Source organism: Pongo pygmaeus, chromosome 1 (assembly GCF_028885625.2).
Source record: "Pongo pygmaeus isolate AG05252 chromosome 1, NHGRI_mPonPyg2-v2.0_pri, whole genome shotgun sequence".
Taxonomy (NCBI): Eukaryota; Metazoa; Chordata; class Mammalia; order Primates; family Hominidae; genus Pongo; species Pongo pygmaeus.
Window position 1 is genome coordinate 129891129 of NC_072373.2, and position 19654 is coordinate 129910782.

Genomic DNA, 19654 nt, shown 5'->3' on the forward strand with positions numbered 1-19654 from the left:
CCGCAGAAGCCGAGCGCCAAACTCAAACTCTATCAGGACCTGGACGTCTCTTAGGCTAGTTCCGAGGGACGGGCCTGTTGGGCTTTTCCGCACACCAGCCGGGGCAGCGAGCAAACATGAACCAAGTTCTGTTCCACCAACTAGTCCCGTTGCAGGTGAAATGCAAAGACTGCGAGGAGAGGTAAGGTCCGCGTCATCCAGTGCCCGCGGGTGGCGGTTGGGGTCAGGCCAATGGGGAAAGATGGCGGTTCTAGCCAGTGGGATCCGCCTTGCACCTAGGTGTCGAGTCGGCCCCCCTAGGAAGCGGATAGGGAACCCAGAGGGCCCGGTGGTTACCTCTCACCAAGTCGGCCGTTGCAGAGGGGACTGGAGGAAGGGTGTGAGGAGTTAGGAAGCCGGCTCACATCAAGTTAATGTCAAAAACCCTACCTATGAACGGAATCGTGAAGATTATAGCCCTGCCTTCCCTTTTGACAGATAAGAACTCTGGCCCAGAGAAGTTAAAAAAAATTTACGTGAGGGCTCACAGCCAGTTCACGGCAGGGTCAGCACTAGAACTCAGGCCTTGGCTCCGAGCCTTTCGCCCCCGTTCTCTTTTGAAGTATGTTGGCAGTAAAGTTCAACTTTTAAAAACCTACCAATTTGGTGGCGTCCTTTGGCTCTTCACATCAGTTGCTTTAAAAAAGTAAATTACATTTAACCGACTAAAAATGAGAAAAGCAGATACGTCATTAATTCATTCAATAAATATTGTCTCCTTGTAAAACACCTTACTGGGCACTGGGAATACAGTGGTCAGGAAAAACAGTCCTTTTCTTCATGGAGTTTACAATCACTGGAGGAAATAAAGACCAGTCGTACAGAGAAGTGCAACTTTGATTAAGGAGGTGGTATTATTGGGGCGTAAATAGATTTGACCAGAGGTCAGGAGACTTAAATTTTTTTCTCAGTTCTAACACTCAATGGTTGTCTCTTTTTTTCTCTGAACGTTCTTTCCTCATTTGTAAAACTGATATAACATGCGTATTCACGTGTTTGTAATGAGGATCAGGTGTGAAATCGTATGTGAAAACTAAGTGGTGTACAAACGTAACATAAAAAATGAAGACATTGCCTTATTGAGTTGCCAGTAATGTCAAACTGTAGTATATATAGTTCAGAATTCGGTCAAAAATCAATGGCAAGCCGGTCAAGGAGATGGTCCCAAAACCAGCAGCTGCATATGGAGATCTGTAGGTTTAGTTGATCATTCTTTTAATGCTGTCCAGTATGGTAGCCACTAGCCACGTGTGGTTATTAGACATTTGAAATGGGGCTTATCTCAATTGTTGTGCTTTACGTATGAAAATGCACGTTGGATTTTTAAGACTTACTATGAAAAAAGAATGTAAAATATCTCAATCTTTATATTATGTGTCAAATGGCAATATTTTTGGGATATTGGGTTAAATACAATGTATTATTAAAATTAATTTCACGGGCCGGGCGCGGTGGCTCACGCCTGTAATCCCAGCACTTTGGGAGGCCGAGGCGGGTGGATCACGAGGTCAGGAGATCGAGACCATCCTGGCTAACACGGTGAAACCCCATCTCTACTAAAAATACAAAAAATTAGCCGGGCGTGGTGGCGGGCGCCTGTAGTCCCAGCTACTTGGGAGGCTGAGGCAGGAGAATGGTGTGAACCTGGGAGGCGGAGCTTGCAGTGAGCCGAGATCGTGCCACTGCACTCCAGCCTGGGCAACAGAGCGAGACTCTGTCTCAAAAAAAAAAAAAAAAAAATTAATTTCACCTGCTTTTAAAAGTCTTTTTAAAATGTGACTTCTAGAAAATTTAAAAGTAGGCTAGGTATGGTGGCTTACACCTGTAGTCCCAGCACTTTAGGAGGCCAAGACGGGAGGATTGCTTGAGCCTAAGCTTGAGGTTACAGTGAGCTATGATTGCGCCACTGTACTCCAGCCTGGATGACAGAGCGAGATCTTGTCTCTGAAAAAGAAAAAGAAAAAAATTAAAATTACATACCTGGCTCACATTTGTGGCTTACATTGTATCTCCATTGGACAACACTGTTTTAGAATGATTATAGAAAGATAAAGGAGGCCATGACTTTGGTTTCAATATGGAAACTCCTAGATGGTCTCTTTCTGGTTACATTGCCATCACAGTTAATCTTAAAACTCAATTTCTCTGCTTAGAAACCTTTAATATATTCCTATTATCTGTATAATAGGGGTCAGCAAACTGGAGCACAGGGGCCAGATGGCTCACTGTTTTCGTAAATAAACTTTTCTTGGAACACAGCCATGCTCATTTGTTTACATATTGTAGCTGCTTTTGCACAGAAAGGGCAGAGATGAGTAATTGTGACAGAGACCTTATGGCCTGCAAAGCCTAAAATATTTGCTATCTGGCCCTTTACAGAATAATTTGGTGATCCTTGACCTATAGGAAGAACAACCCACACTCTCTCTCTTTCTCTCTCTCTCTCTTTTTTTTTTTTTTTTTTTTTTTTCTAGACAGAGTCTCACTCTGTTGCCCAGACTGGAGTATAGTAGCACGATTACAGCTCACTGCAGCCTTGACCTCCTGGGCCCAAGGGTTCCCCCCACCTTAGCCTCCTGAGTAGCTGCCATTACAGGTGCATACCACCACTCCTGGCTTTTTTTTTTGTTTTTAATTTAATTTAATAGAGACGGGGTCTCCCTGTATTGCCCAGGCTGGTCTTGAACGCCTGGGCTCAAGTGATCCTCTCACCCCAGCCTCCCAAAATACGGGGATTATAGGCGTAAGCCACCACGCCCAGCCCAGATGCCTTGGTTGAGTATTTGAGGCCAGTTCAGCTCAACAAATACTGGCAAATGTCTGCTGTGTCTCAGGAACTGTCCTAAGTGTGGAGGATGTAAATACGCACCTCCCTCCCCATCTCCAACAACAACAAAAGCCAACAAAAACCTGTTTTCATTCTGTCCCTCAAGGAACTCACATTTTAATAGGGGAAATAAAAAGATATTCCTTGGACAGGCACCATAGCACAGATTAGGAGTTCAGGCTCTGGAGCCAGATTGCCTGGGTTTAAGTCCCAGTTCTGCCACTTATTGACAGATTTTGTACAATTTCCTTCTCTGTGTCTCATCTTTAAGTTGATGGTAATAACAGTACCTACTTCATGGTATTATGAGAATGGAATGAATTATTACATATGAACTGCTTACAACAGTGACTAGAGCATAATAAATGTTCACTAAATTTTAGGTATTAATGTGTGACAAATGCATAAAGTAATATAAGTACACTAAAGTCAGAGAAAAAGGAAATTCAGTTGAGGACAGTGGTAATGATCAGGGAACTTCATCTGGTGGAAAATTATGTAAAATTTTGGAGCCCATGATTTGACACTAATCTGCCTTTTCAGTTTTGTTTCCTAAGCTTATCTCTCCAATATAAAAGTCATACAAGCATTCTTGTTACCTACTGAATGTACCTGATACTCATTCTATACTATTACCCCTGCTGTTCCTTGTGCCTCAGATGCTTTTTTCTTTCATAACTTTCAGGTGTGTCTTAAATCCTTTCACTATAAGGACCCTTCAAAGTTGCCTAAGTTGAAATGAATTGCCATTATTCAGTTAATAGATAGTGTGGTGTAGGTGAAAGATCTGAGTTTTCATTTGGGCTCTGTAATGTGACCTTAAACCATTATTTGGGCCTTAAGTTCTTCTTTTGTAAAATAGATAATATTTACTTATCAAGATTATTGTTAAATAAGATGATATGTGTAGAATACCTGGCGGGTACTCAGTAGTATTGGTAACCCTTCCCTCCCCTCTCATGGAGCCCTAAAATACAATCAGAAGCCAATCTAGCAAAAAGTCATTAATCTCATCTCAGTTTGAGGACAAAGACCATGGTTTTTTGTTTTGTTTTGTTTCTGTCATCCTATGTCCAAAAATTATTTTTCTTTTTTTTTTTTTTAGAGAGAGGCTGTCACTCTGTTGCCCAGGCTAGAGTGTTGTGGCATAATCATGGCTAACTGTAATCTCAAACTCTTGGGCTTAAGCTCTCCTCCTGCTTCAGCCTCCAGAGTAGCTGAAACTACAGGCATGCACCACCATGCCTGGCTCATTTTATAAATTTTTTGTAGAGATAGGATTTTGCTATGTTGCCCATGCTGGTCTTGAACTCTTGGCCTCAGGCGATCCTCCCACCTCAGCCTCCCAAAGTGCTGGGATTACGGATGTGAGCCACTGCGCCAGGCCCCTGGACCATGTTTATTTCTGTTTGTATCCCTAGCACCTGGCACAATACCTGGCTTAAAGTACCTTTTATTTGTTTGATTGATAGTTTAAGAGCACAGCTACTGGGTGTCAGAGATGGCCTAGAATCCAGTTGTGCTAAAGCAAACCTGATGTTTAGCATACTTTTTATTTAAAAGAACTCAGCTAAATCTAATGTCATTAGTATTAGACATCTATTGAGTATGACATCTATTGAGATGAGAAATAACATTTTATTGAGTTTTTATTGTTTTATATTGCTCTTATGACATTAACCATTATAAGGGAAAAAATAAGGTTTGTGATTTTAGTTAGCATATCCTCTGAAAGCTTGTATTTTTCTACAGCATATTTCTAGGGATTTTTTTAACTAAGCATGGGGAATTCATTTAACTCACAGGCCTTCCGTTTTTTCTTTCAACATCTAATGTATATAGGCATTTGGAATATATGCAACAATATCATTAATATGACTGGTAAATTGCCATAGTAATATAACTCTTCCAGGATTATGTAAAGAACACTTTGATAAGTGGATTCTTCTTGTACTTTTTGCAAATGTATGAAGTATGACAGGACTTTTAAAACCATAAAGCACTGTCTAGGTGCAGTGGCCCACGCCTGTACTGCCATCACTTTGGGAGGCTGAGGTGGGCAGATCACTTGAGGTCAGGAGTTTGAGACCAGCCTGGCCAACATGGCGAAACCCCATCTCTACTAAAAATACGAAAATTAGCCAGGTGTGGTGTTGTGCCCCTGTAAACTCAGCTACTCAGGAGGCCGAGGCAGGAGAATCGTTTGAGCCTGGGAGGCGGAGGTTGCAGTGAGCCGAGATCACACCATTGCACTCCAGCCTGGGTGACAGAGAGAGACTCTGTCTCAAAAAAATAAATGAATAAATAATTAAAATAAATAAAACTGTAAAGCACCATAAAAAGTTAAATACCAACTGCAGTATCATACCACTATGGCATTTATACTAGAGAAAACTTCAGAAGATGAAAACCAAACATAATGATATAGAGCTAAAAAGGTTTTCACAGACCTTCAGTTGAATCCACTTATCTTACAAGTTAGGAAACTGAGTCCCCCGTTCCCTCCCCCCGCCCCCGCCAAGAAAGCTTAATATTGCTGTGTTGCCCAGACTGGACTTGAACCCCTGGGCTCAAGCTATCCTCCTGCCTCAGCCTCTGAAGTAGCGAGCACTACAGGTGGGAGGCACTGTGCCCAGCTCAGGAAAGCTTAAATGGAATTGGAGTAACACTCTAATCTGTTTCACATACATTGCTTTAGATACTAGAAAAATAGGAACAGTGTATTCTCTTGTTTTGAAAATAATTCTTCCTCTCTCTGGTGTAAACCAGTGCTTCTTGTTCCTTTTCAGAAAACAGATACAAGTTATGAGGTAACATTTAACCTTATTGTACAAACGGAGATTTAGCATCCAATCATATGTTCAACAAGAAACTTAACTAAAATGACACATTTTAAACCCATATAAAATTACAAGTCAGCATTAAAAAATCTGAACAGTTGAATCTAGCCTTGATCAACTGTTTCCAAGTTTTTCTATCAATACTCAATTGCTGTTTATACTTTTTACTTGTGTAGTAGATAAGCAACAGTGTGGAAAAGGTTTAAAAGAAGTCCTTAGAAGAAAAACTTAAAATTGAACAAATTCTATTTGTTAGTTTACTTTTTTCTACCTGCACATCAAAGAAAGGCCATTGTTATTTAATTCTGGCAGAATAGTTTGAGAAGTACTTGTGCATAGGTATTTTTTTTACTAATTTCTCCCTTTATTTTCTGAATTATATAAGCATTTGTGCTCTATTTGATTAATGTTTATGAGCACTTACACTTATATACCTCTGTCCAATTCTGGATTCTCTAAGATACAGCATGGGATGTGGAACACTGGTCTCTCCCTCTCAGGGCTTAAAGTTACTTTACTCAAGGATAAAATAGGTGTAATAAACTTGTTGATAGTACTTCTGTGGTTTTATTACATAAAGAATATATTAAGCAGATTTAATTCGTGGATGTGAAAATACGATTTTGTATGAATAAATGTAGGGACTATGTTATTTCCTTGATTTTAAACATTCAAAGCATTCTAATATTACTTCACATATTAAGTTTTTATTTTATTTTATTAATTTTTTTTTTTTTGAGACAGGGTCTCACTCTGTTACCCAGGCTGGTGTGCAGTGGTGCAGTATTGGCTCACTGCAGCCTCTGCCTACCAGGTTCCAGCATTTCTCCCACCTCAGCCTCCCAAATAGCTGGGACTACAGGTGGGTGCCACCACGCCTGGCTTGTTTTTGTATTTTTTGTAGAGATGAGGTTTTGCCGTGTTAACAGGCTGGTCTTCAACTCTTGACCTCAAGTGATCTGCCTGCTTCAGCCACCCAAAGTGCCAGGATTACAGGTGTGAGCCACTGTGACGGGCCACATACTGAGTTTTTAAAATGGAATCAGTCTCTCATAAATCAGTTTGATTACATGACATGGTAATTTTTTAGTGTGAAAAGTTGTTACTAAATTGGTGGTTTGTCTTTCTAGATGTTATTTTAGAATCAGGGCAGTAAGGGTATACGAGGTTGTTACCTCATTTAATCCTCAAAACATCCCCATTTTACAGTTGAAAAGTTACTAAATTGATGGTTTGTCTTTCAATAGATGTTATTTTACAATCAGGGCAGCAAAGTCATATATCAGGCTAGTGCTAGACACTCCGCAGTGTTTATTTCATTTAATCCTCACGATGTCCCCATTTTGCAGGTGAGAAAAATTTAGTTTTAGGTTAAACACTGCTAGATTACTCACTAGTAGAACAAAAAGAAATTAAGCTTCGAATCCAGTGTGCTTTTCAAACTTCTGTTCATAAGTTAGAGAACACCTGTGGAAAGTCTTGTCGCTTAAGACTGAAAACTTTAGTTAATACAAATGATAGTGATAACTCATTTCATGTGAATGTTTCTGATGGTTGGGTATGTCTTTTAATACAGGAGAGTAAGTATAAGAATGAGCATTGAACTACAATCAGTTTCTAATCCAGTTCACAGAAAGGTTGGTATTTAGTTCTTTTTTGAAATATCATTTCGGTACATTGTAGATAATTAGTTTTGTTCTTTAAGAATGTGACATATTTTATTGCATTTATTTTGCTTTTAAATTTTGGGCTATTTTGTAACTGTTGGAAATCAAGGGTGGTGGAATCTACTGAGACAACAACTGAAGGATAATTGTACTATATATATTTTTTTTTATTTTTATTTTTTTTGAGATGGAGTCTTGCTCTGTCACCAGGCTGGAGTGCAGTGGCACGATCTCAGCTCACTTGCCTCCCGGGTTCAAACAATTCTCCTGCCTCAGCCTCCTGAGTAGCTGGGACTACAGGTGTGCACCACCACGCCCAGCTAATTTTTGTATTTTTAGTAGAGACGGGGTTTCACCATGTTGGCCAGGATGGTCTCGATCTCTTGACCTTGTGATCTGCCCACCTCGGCCTCCCAAAGTGCTGAGATTACAGGCTTGAACCACTGTGCCCGGCCTATACCATATATTTCTAAAACATACGTGAAAAATTGGGGGTTAGGGTGACAGTCTCCTTAGATTTGCCCAGTGCACTTAGAAGTTGCATATTTTATATATATATATATATATTTACATATATATAACAATATTTTTTATTGCTGTTGGTCATACACACACACACACACACACACACACACACACACACACTGCTGCCTTATAGAATTGGCATTTCATGGTGTAAATGTAAAAACAATAAACCAAAGTACTGCAGGGAGATATGTGTGAATCTTTTACTTTACGTTTTGAAGAGAGGCATTTAGAGTATCAGTCTTATATAACCTTCAAAAGTGTGAGTCATTAACAGAACTAAGGATATAGAATAGAGCAGGGGTCCCCAACCCCCTGGCCACTTACTGGTACGGTCTATGGCCTGTTAGGAGCCAGGCTGCACAGCAGGAGGTGAGTGGCAGGCAGGGAAGCCAGTGTTACCTCCTACGATCCACCTCCTGTCAGATCAGTGGTGGCATTAGAGTCTCATAGGAGTGCAAACCCTATTGTGAACTGTACATGCAAGGGATCTCAGCTGTATGCTTCTTATGAGAATCTAATGGCTGATCTGAGGTGGAAGTTTCATTCTGAAACCATCCTTCACTCCCCAATTCTTGGAAAAATTGTCTTCTACAAAACTGGCTTCTAGTGCCAAAGAGGTTGGGGGCCACTGGAACAGAGGACTAAGAAATACAGCATCTGTGCCAAGGGCAGTGCCTCATACCTGTAATCCCAGCGCTTTGGGAGACTGAAGTAGGCAGATTGCTTGAGCCAGGAGTTTGAAACCAGTGTAGGCAACATGGTGAAATCCCTTCTCTACAAAAAAATACACAAATTAGCTGAATGTGGTGGCACACTCCTGTAGTTCCAGCTACTTGAGAGGCTGACGTGGAAGGATCACTTGAGCCTGGGAGGTTGAGGCTGCAGTGAGCTGTGAGGGTGCCACTGCAACCCAGACTGGGCGACAGAGCGAGACCCCATGTCAAAAAACACTGAAATATAGCATCTGTTTTCTGTGTGCCATAGCTTTCCCTGAACACATTCAAGGACCTAGTAGTATTAGTAGTACCTTTGGTTTTTTAAGTAGCATCCTGGGTGAATTTCAGGAAGTACTTAAATAGAAGCTGCTTAAGAACAAGGCATTCAGAGGCAGAGCAGGTGCCTAAATTACTAATTTTCCAGGGTAGAGATGATATATTATACTTCTTGCATGTTATTCCTTATGCCTGCCATACCTCTTTATTTTCTAGCTTTGTGCATAAGTGGTTTAGATTTTTCTAGAATCTTAGCATTTCCTCAGTAGCCATGAGTAGAGATTTTATTTCAAATGTATTCTTAACTTTAATGCCCAGTTCTTTATTAGTTTTACATCATCTTGTAACTAATGCTGTTTTTCTTTCACCAGTGTTGTCTGGTACATAATTTTGGTGTACTTTTTGTGAGCTCTAGCTGTTATGATGATCTCCCACACTATGTACACTTAGCTACCTGGAAAGTGGTCTTTATGAAAGGTGCTTACTTCATTTGAGACTGAAAACAGTTGGGGTTCCATATCAGTGGCCCTCTGGCCTAGGAGAGAATGGGCTTTTTGGAAGAAGCCTGGCGACGTGTTACCTGATAACCCGGTCTTCTGAGAGACAGAAGCTTTCTTTTTTCTAGTGTGGATTATTGTCAGTTCTGCTGATATATTTGCCACTTTTGAAATGCCATACCAGTTAACTTTAAGGAAACTAAAAATAAAATTGAATGTGGTATGTTCAGTGGTAAAGAAAATTTTCATCATGTTATGGTGTAGCAAGGACTGGGTCTAAATTTCCCCAAGCCTCTGATAGGAGGATATTCCTAAACTTTCAACTCCTAGCACTTACTTAACTTTTACAGACCTCCATGTGGCTCTCAAAGAGCAAAATGTCTACCCCTATTTAAGATTCTAACTCTCTAAAGACTAATAAAAAACCAGCAGCACTAGAAAACAAAGCTGTCTGCAATATAACTATATACACTGATGTTGTTGGATTTCTTTACTTCTGAGAAGGAAGAAATTACTCAAAAAGCCAGATCTAGTAAAAACATTTAAAAACAACAAACTTTCTTTTAGGACTTAGTTATTCGTCTGACTGATGACACGGATCCTTTTTTTTTATATAACCTTGTTATATCTGAGGAAGATTTTCAAAGGTAACTAAATTTTTTTCTGATCTTATATTTAATGAATAAGTTTCTAAGTTTTATTGGTACTGTTCTCTTTCAAACACATACCTACATATTAGATTTAGTTACTTTGGGAATATTGGGCTATTTGTACTATCTTTACTTAGGGTGTTTTGGAAAATAAATATTTTGTGGGTTATTAGAATTCTGCTTAAAACACCTGTGAAGTTTGAAGCTTTTGCTGAATTTATTGATTTTTTTTTTCCCATTGAATAAGTTCTATAAAAATCAGAGTTCCTTAGCTTAGTTCTTGATTATAACAAGCGTTAGTAAATTTAAAAAAAGAGTCCTTCAGGATGCTAATTATAATTAAAGATAGTAATTGGCCAGGCGCAGTGGCTCACACCTGTAATCCCAGCACTTTGGGCGGCCGAAGAGGGCGGATCATGAGGTCAGGAGTTCGAGACTAGTCTGACCGACATGGTGAAACCCTGTCTTAACTAAAAATACAAAAATTAGCCAGGTGTGGTGGCATGTGCCTGTAATCCCAGCTACTCGGGAGGCTGAGGAAGGAGAATCTCCTTAACCTGGGAGGCAGAGGTTGCAGTGAGCCAAGATTGCACCACTGCACGCCAGCCTGGGTGACAGAGCAAGACTCTTGTCTCAAAAAAAAAAAAAAAAAAAAAAAAAAAAGCAACAAAACAAAGTTAATTAAATTTTTTAAAAAATTTCTTTTCCTTTCTTCTGTATAGTTTAAAATTCCAGCAGGGTCTTCTGGTAGACTTCTTAGCTTTCCCACAAAAATTTATAGATCTCCTTCAACAATGTACTCAAGAACATGCCAAAGAAATTCCAAGGTAAGTTGCATGAGAACGCTACATTATTAAATTTAATTCAAGACAGACTCTTCTTTGAAACACAAGTTGGTGGCAAAATCTTTTCCATTTATTATGAATATCCCTGTTTATTTTTAGAACTGGGGTTAGGCCTCCATTAAATCTCAGATTTTAAGGCATCTTGATTAAAATCAGAAATATTTCTTAATTTTCATATCTTGACAAAGGCACTAAAGTTATCCGAAATATTTAGCAGCATCAAATATTTGCTTTTATAATGATCTTGGAACAAGGGAAGACTAAGATTGTATGTGTGTATGGTGCTAACGCCTGATTCTTTTATTGTAAAGTTCACCATCAACCTTTTATTTATTGGTTTTATCAGTTGATGATTGTTGTTGAATCAGTTATTTCATTAGGAAGAACAAAATGATGATTCTCTATCATTTTTTCTATATTAAGTATAATTCTTCTATAAAGAAGAACTTTTCCTCAGCAATTAGGGCTATTTGATTACTCAGAAAATTCATAAAGGATAAATGCTTAATTCTTGCATTTAAATTGTCAATCTTTAGAGTAAAGAGCTGGTAGTCTACTTTTGTGGCACTCAGTGAATTTTTGTTTCTAGTTTTTGCTTTTTCTCTCCTTTGCTTCTCATGAACTCATGGACTTTTCTGTAGTCACTGCATTTCAGTCCATCTTTTCTTTTTTTTGCCCAATTTATCTTTTACCATTGGGAGTCCTCAACGTGCTCCCTTTCCTGAGCTTTCTAAGTAGAGAAGCTTCTGATTCAGTGAGAGATTTTCACTATCTCATAAGTGTGTTATAATGTAACATTTTCTTTTCAAAGGTTTTTGCTACAGTTAGTTTCTCCAGCAGCTATTTTGGATAACTCACCTGCATTTTTAAATGTGGTAGAGACAAATCCTTTTAAGCATCTTACACACCTCTCACTAAAACTTTTACCTGGAAATGATGTGGAGATAAAGAAATTTCTCGCAGGCTGTTTGAAATGTAGTAAGGTAAGATTTAAATTTAAGTTATTCTTTTAACAAAATAAGTATCAATGGTCTTTGATAAATTATTGAAGAGATACATTGCCATAAGTTTTTGTTTTCTAAATAAAGTTTTATGAAATATAACGAATTTATTTTACTGTTTTTTATTTAGTCAAGATATAGTGGGGATGGATCTGGACCAGGAATTGAGAAGCTTAGGTCTCAGGGTTTTTACCAATCATGTGTGACTTTGGACAGGTCACTTAAACTCTTCTGTCATGGTTTCATCAACTGGTAGACATGTATGGAAATAGCTACCCTATCTAGCCCATCTTAAATGAGATAAGATATATGGAAATGTCTTGAAAATTATAAAGTGCTATATGGCACAAGGAAACAACATAGGGATGCTGCTTGAGTTTTTAGAGTCTTCCTAGTCAAATGCTATAGATCAGTGCATCTCAAACTTTAAATTATATGGGGATCTTGTTAAAATGATTTAGGTCTGAGATGGAGCCTAAGAATCTGCATTTCTAACAGGCTTCCAGGATGATGCTGATGCTATACTTTGGGTAGCATGGCTATAGATGATTACATTGTAAACTGTGTAATTTTATTATTTTTATGAATAGGAAGAAAAATTATCATTGATGCAATCACTAGATGATGCTACTAGGCAACTGGACTTTACACAAAAGGTAATTCAAATTTCATTTTGTCTTTGTAAGTCATTCAGACATTGGCGCTGAATTGCTTCCTTGACTCAGTTCCAAGCTTTTATGTATTTTCTTTCAAAGCATGCTTCCCATGAATTTCCTTTCCTCTTTGCCACCCTTCAACTATCACTTAATTATCTTAATCTGATACTTTCTCTTGTACATACTCGATTTTACACAAACATTTCTGTATCCCCAATATATAACATGTTCTCTCGAGTCTTCATTAAATAAGATATGTATATTTCTGTCATATATTAGTTCTCCACTCCCCACTTGTTCGCCTCATTCCTCTGACCTAAATGGCTTTTCAGTTCCTGTGCTCTAAACCTTTCCCTTTCTTTGCTATGTTTAGAATTAATTCCTCTGATAGGCTTAGCATCATTTCAGTCATAGCAACAACATTTCTGCCCTAGTCCATGAAATTGAAGGCCAGAGTATCTGTTTTAGCTTGTTCTTGCTTTGCTTTAAAGAGCTATCTGAAGCTGGGTAATTTATAAAGAAAAGAGATTTAATTGGTTCATTGTTCTGTAGGCTGTACAAGCATGGCACCAACATCTGCTTGGCTTCTAGTGGGGACCTAAGGAAGTTTACAATCATGGCTGAAGGCAAAGGGGAGCAGGAGTGTCACATGGTGAGGGTGGGAGGAAGGAGGGACCACATGCTTTTAAACATCCAGATCTCATATGAACTAACTGAGTGAGAACTCACTTAACACCAAGGGAATGGGCACTAAACCATTCCCATGATCCAATCACCTACCACAGGCCCTGCCTCCTCTGTTGGGGATTACATTTGAACATGAGACTTGGAGGGAACAGACATCCTAACCATATCGGTATCTGATAATCTGCATGGCCTCATGCAGAAAATACCCCTGCACAGTGTGACCCACAGGGCCGTGTTACTGGGTTTTATATGTAAGTGAACTATTCCTTATAATCGACTTACTTCCCCTTACCCCTCTTTATTGAGTGGTAAAGAGCCAGATTTAATTAAAAGCTTTAATTAAAAGATAGTTAATCTTGACCTGTGGGCCGTTTTGGGTCTAAGATTGTTCTTATTCTAATGTTGATTTCCTAAAATTAAAAAATTTTGTGTAGGAAAAGGCTTTGAACATGTCCTGAAAAGCTATAATTTTGTTTTCTTTAATATCCTTGTAAATATTGCTATATTCTAATTAAAAGTATTACATATTAAGGAGCCTATCTTAATATTTTGTGTTAAACTCTAATGTAGACATTAGCAGAAAAAAAACAAGAATTAGATAAGTTACGGAACGAATGGGCGTCACATACAGCAGCCTTGACAAACAAGCATTCTCAGGAACTGACAAATGAAAAGGAAAAAGCCTTGCAGGTAAGAACATTAAAGGAAACTGAAAAAATATCTTTTATTGCTGTTGGTCATTTTGTTAATTTTAAAAGTAATATATGCTTGCTTTAAAATTTCCAAACATTACAGAAGTATATAAAATAAAAATAAAAATCCTTTCTTTCAAAGTCTTACTACCTAGAGATAATCTATAAACATTTTGATGAATTTTTTTCAGACTTTTCTCTATGTATATGTAAATAATATGCAATTTATAAATATTTGTTTATAAACTTATAACTGTAAATTATGTCGTTTATATATGTACCCATATAATGGGTTTTTGGTTTTGTTCTATACTAATGGGGTCTTACTGGATATATTGATTGTAACTTTTTCTTCGCTTAATGTGATACCATTGTGTATCAGTTAAGATATTCCTTTTTAGTGACTGCAGAGTATTCATTTTTTGGGTTTAACTTAAATTATTTAACTACTTGCCTAAATGGTGGTCATTTAAATGCTTCAAAATTTTGGTTATTTTAAGCAATACTGCAACAAGCACTCTTAGTTTCTAGAAGTGAAACTGCAACATATCTGTATAAAATATTGATGGATACTGCAAATTTGCCACCCAAAAACACTAAACCAAATGGAATCCTAAAGATAAGGTAGTGTATAAGGATACTTATTTCCCCATATTCTTCACGTTGTTTTTAACCGTCTTAATTCTTTTTTTTTTTGAGACGGAGTTTTGCACTTTTGTTGCCCAGGCTGGAGTGCGGTGGCACAATCTCGGCTCACTGCAACCTCTGCCTCCTGGGTTCAAGCGATTCTCCTGCCTCAGCCTCCCAAGTAGCTGGGATTACAGGCATGTGCCACCATGCCCAGCTAATTTTGTATTTTTAGTAGAGATGGGGTTTCTCCATGTTGGTCAGGCTGGTCTTGAACTCCCAACCTTAGGTGATCTGCCCGCCTTGGCCTCCCAAAGTGCTGGGATTACAGGCATGAGCCACTGTGCCCTGCCACCTTCTTAATTCTTAATATATGCCACCTGATCTTAAGGTAGTACTAGTTTTAGTTTATATTTCTTGTATTTTTTGTGAAGACAAGCATCTTTTAATATAACTTTTTATCATTTTTATTTCTTCTATGGATTATTTTTTATTGTCGTTTCATCCCTTTTTCTGTGTGGTTATTTTTTTTTTCACTGTGCCCTGCCACCTTCTTAATTCTTAATATTTGCCACCTGATCTTAAGGTAGTACTAGTTTTAGTTTATATTTCTTATATTTTTTGTGAAGATAAGCACCTTTTAATATAACTTTTTATCATTTTATTTCTTCTATGGATTATTTTTTATTGTCTTTTCATCCCTTTTTCTGTGTGGTTGTTTTTTATTTTTTATTTTTAGATGGAGTCTCGCTCTGTCACTCAGACTGGAGTGCAGTGGCACTATCTCGGCTCACTGCAACCTCTGTCTCCCGGGTTCAAGTAATTCTCCTGCCTCAGCCTCCTGAGTAATTGGGATTACAGGCGCATGCCACCACCACGCCTGGCTAATTTTTGTATTTTTAGTAGAGACGAGTTTCACCCTGTTGGTCAGGCTGGTCTTGAACTCCTGACCTCATGGTTCACCCACCTCGGCCTCCCAAAGTGCTGGGATTACAGGCATGAGCCAGCACGCCCAGCTGTGGTTGTTATTTTCTACTGCTTTGTAGTATGAATTCCTTTTTTACCTTTCATACTATAGCTTCTTCCTTTTTATTTTTTATTTTTTATTTTTTTTATTTTTTTTTTGAGACAGAATTTCACTCTTGTTGCCCAGGCTGGAGTGCAATGGCACGATTTGGCTCATTGCAACCTTTGCCTCCCAGGTTCAAGCAATTCTCCTACCTCAGCCTCCCAAGTAGCTGGGATTACACATGTGCCACCACACCCGGCTAATTTTTTGTATTTTTAGTAAAGACGGGGTTTCACCATGTTGGCCAGGCTGGTCTCGAACTCCTGACCTTAGGTGATCTGCCCTCCTCAGCCTCACAAAGTGCTAGGATTACAGGCGTGAGCCACTGTGCCCGGCCTTATAGCTTCTTTAATATTACATTTTATTGTTGTTTTTATGTACTTTACTGGATGCTTGCTCTTAAGAGTACAGCTTGATGATTTTTTTAAATGTGTAAATTTCACCCAAATTAAGATACAGAAATTGGACCACCCCTCTAGGTTCCCTTGTATGGCTTCCTAGTCCTAACAGTAGTCCATAGGAGGTTATCATACTTCTGACTTACATTATCGTTCATTAGTTTTGCCAATTCTTGAACTTTGTGTAAATGGAATCATATATGTTTGCATATGGCTTTCTTCACTCAGCATGATATTTCTGAAATTCACCTATTTTCTATTGTTTCCTTTTATTGTTATATGAATCTGCCATAATTTATTTTCCTATTGGTAGGCATTTGAGTTGTTTCTGGTATTTTGCTATTATTAGTTAAACTGCTATGAATATTCTTGTACTTATCTTTTTGTGGACACATGCACTCATTTTTCTTGGATATATATCTATTATTGAAATGGCTAGGTTGTAGTATATATAGGCATATGTTTAGCTTTAGCAGAAACTACCAGTTTCCCAAAGTAGGTATACCGGTTTACATTGCCATTCTATGGGTATGTAATACTATCTGATAATAATGAACACTTCTTCATATACATATTTATCACTTGAATGTTCTCTTTTCAAGTGCCCATTCAAGTTGTTAGCATGTTTAATTTGCCTATTATTAGTATTATTGTTGATTTGTAGGAATTTGTATATTCTGGACATGAGTCCTTTGTCAGATGTATGCATTGTGAATATTTTCTCTGTCTATAGCTTGCCTTTTCACTTTTTATTGGTATAAATTAAGGATATACACCTTATTTATCATGTATATTATAAACATTTCTCCAAGCCTGTCATTTGCCAGCATCTTTTGCCATATACAGTTTTTTTAATTCGAATGTCATCAAATCTGTCAGTCGTTGCCTTTATGGCTTAAGATTTCATTTCACATTTGGAAAGTGTTTCCCACCCCAGGATTATGAAAAAATTCTCCTATATTCTAATATTTGTTTAATTTTCTTGTTGTATTTAGCTTTTTAATCTACTTGGAATATAATTTTGTGGAGTATAATATAAGGTAGAATTTTTTTAACATATAGTCAGTCATTGTTCCCCAATGATTTAAAATACTACCTCTATTATTTTATTTCATTTTTATTTTTTAGAGGTAGGGTCTTGCTCTGTTGCCGAGGCTGGAGTTCAGTGGCACGATCATGGCTCACTACAGCCTCAACCTCCAGCGATCCTCCTGCCTCCGCTTCCAAAGTAGCTGGGACTACAGGCATGTGTCACCACACCGGCTGATTTTAAAATTTTTTTGTGGAGATGGGGTTTCACTATGTTGCCCAAGCTGGTCTTGAACTCCTGGCCTCAAGTGATCCTCCTTCCTTGGCATCCCAAAGTGCTGAGATTACCGGCATGAGCCACTGTGCCTGGTACTACCTTTATCACATACTAAATTTCTTTTTGTACTTGGGCTTGTCTTTGGACTGTTGTTAAGAACTGATCTCATTTTCTCGTTCAGTGGAGAGATATATCTCTTCATTTATTAAGGTCTTATTTGTTGAAAACAGACTTATTTACTCTCTATCTCTCTCCCTTTTTTCTCTTTTCTCTTTTTCTTTTGCAGTCTTGTTAAACAGTGTTTTTGGCTAGGGACTTTACAGATTTTTACCGCATAAATGAGACCATCCACTCCCTACCAGTACCACTGTGGTTAAATTTATAATTGTTTATCAGTAGTGTATATTAATGTCATATCCAGCCACCTTACTAAATTTACATACTGTTTCTAAGAGTTTTGGAATTGATTCTCTTAGGTTTTCCAGGTAGATATATAAACTATAAAAAATAGTAATTTTTTCTCTTCCTATGATTAGTGTCCTTTTTTTTCTTGTACAGAAAAATAATAGTGGAATTTTTATCTTTTTCCAGTCTTTTTTGGTAAATAACTAAAATATCTCACTGTTAAATATGATGTTTGCTTTGCATTTGAGAGAGGTTTTCTTCTCTTCCTTGCTACCTAAGAATTTTAATTCAAAGAGTGCTAAGTCAGATAAAATGAGTTTTGGGATCTAATCAAATAATTACGTCATTTTCCCCCTTTAATAGTGTAGTAAATTATAACAATAGATTTCCAAAGGTGGAATCATCTTTGCATTCATAGAATAATACTTAAATAGTCATAGCAATTTTTAATAAACTATTGTATCAATTTGCTATTATTTAATTTGGGATTTTTGTATTTTTATTTATTTAATTTTAGAGACAGAGTCTTGCTCTGTTGCCCAGGCTGGAGTGCAGTGGTGCGGTCACGGCTCACTGCATCCTCGACCTTCCGGGCTCAAGCGACCCTCCCACCTCAGTCTTTGGAGTGGCTGGGACCACAGATAAAGACCACCAGGTCTAGCTAATTTTTTGTTGTTGTTTTTTTTTTTAGAGATGGAGTCTCACTATGTTGGTCAGGCTGGACTCAATCTCCTGGCCTCAAGTGATCCATCCACCTTGGCCTCCTGAAGTGCTGGGATTACAGGCATGAACCACCATGCCTGGCCCAGGATGTTTGTATTTTATTCATAAGTGACATTGGTCTGAGATTGTCTTTTTCCTGCACATCATAGTTTGCTTATTGCAAATGTGGGTTATAGACTATGGTATTAGAATTATGCTAGCCTCATGAGATGAATAAGGACATTTTTCAGTTTTCTTTATTCTTTGAAACAGTGAAATAACAGGGAATTAATCTGTACCTTGAGGGCCTGATACAATTAGCCTTTTAACACCATTTGGATCACGCACCTAGTTGAAGCATTTATGTTTTTCTTTTCCAGTTTTCTCCATGATTATTGGTCTGTTTAAATTTTCTCTTTTTTCTTGAGTTTTGCTAATTTATATTTTCTTAAAAAGCCATGTGTTTCATCTATGTGTTTTTATTTTTAAAATTTATTATTATTTTTTTATTTTTGAAGATGAGGTGTTGCTATGTTGCCCAGGCTGGACTCAGACTCCTAGGTTTAGGCAATCCTCCTGCCTCAGCTCCTCTAGAGTAGCAGGGACTACTGGTGTGTGCCATTGTATGTGGCTGCTATCTGTGTGTTTAAATATATTAGTACAATATCGTGCATATTGTCTTGTGATTTTTAAAATCTCCATATTATTTCTCTTATGTTCTTAATTTGTTTTGTTTAATGCGACTAGATGGTTTTTCTATTGTTTAGTGTTTTCGAAGAACTAGTTTTTCATTTCATTAATTAGTTCTACACTGTTTCTCCCCCTATTTCGTTAATTTCTGTTTACTACCTTTTTTTTTTTTTTGGCTTGATTTTCTTTTCTTTTTTTTTTTTTTTTTTTTGAGACCCAGTCTCACTCTTGTCGCCCAGGCTGGAGTGCAGTGGCATGATCTCAACTCACTGCAAGCTCCACTTCCCGGGTTCACACCATTCTCCTGCCTCAGCCTCCTGAGTAGCTGGGACTACAGGCACCTGCCACCATGCCCGGCTGATTTTTTTGTACTTTTAGTAGAGACGGGGTTTCACCATATTGGCCAGGATGGTCTTGATCTCCTGACCTCGTGATCCGCCCGCCTCAGCCTTCCAAAGTGCTGGGATTACAGGCGTGAGCCACCACGCCTGGCCTTTTTTTTGGCTTGATTTTCAAGCAAGTTGTGTTCTTCTTGA

General features: G+C 38.0%; 1 protein-coding gene across 3 annotated transcripts in view; it reads left to right on the plus strand.

The window, feature by feature from the left end:
* Positions 1 to 6: 6 nt before the first annotated feature.
* The window catches only part of SASS6 (SAS-6 centriolar assembly protein), a 61980-nt gene continuing 42332 nt past the window's right edge, over positions 7 to 19654 (plus strand). For 2 of the 3 annotated variants that reach the window (XM_054474909.2, XM_054474920.2), the window contains exons 1-7: positions 7 to 181; positions 7283 to 7343; positions 9958 to 10037; positions 10763 to 10867; positions 11697 to 11868; positions 12477 to 12542; positions 13800 to 13919. In XM_054474909.2, the coding sequence (XP_054330884.1) occupies positions 117 to 181; positions 7283 to 7343; positions 9958 to 10037; positions 10763 to 10867; positions 11697 to 11868; positions 12477 to 12542; positions 13800 to 13919 (669 nt within the window). In that variant the 5' untranslated portion in view covers positions 7 to 116. The remainder of the gene's footprint in view (positions 182 to 7282; positions 7344 to 9957; positions 10038 to 10762; positions 10868 to 11696; positions 11869 to 12476; positions 12543 to 13799; positions 13920 to 19654) is intronic. The other variant, XM_063652587.1, reaches the window with a different exon arrangement.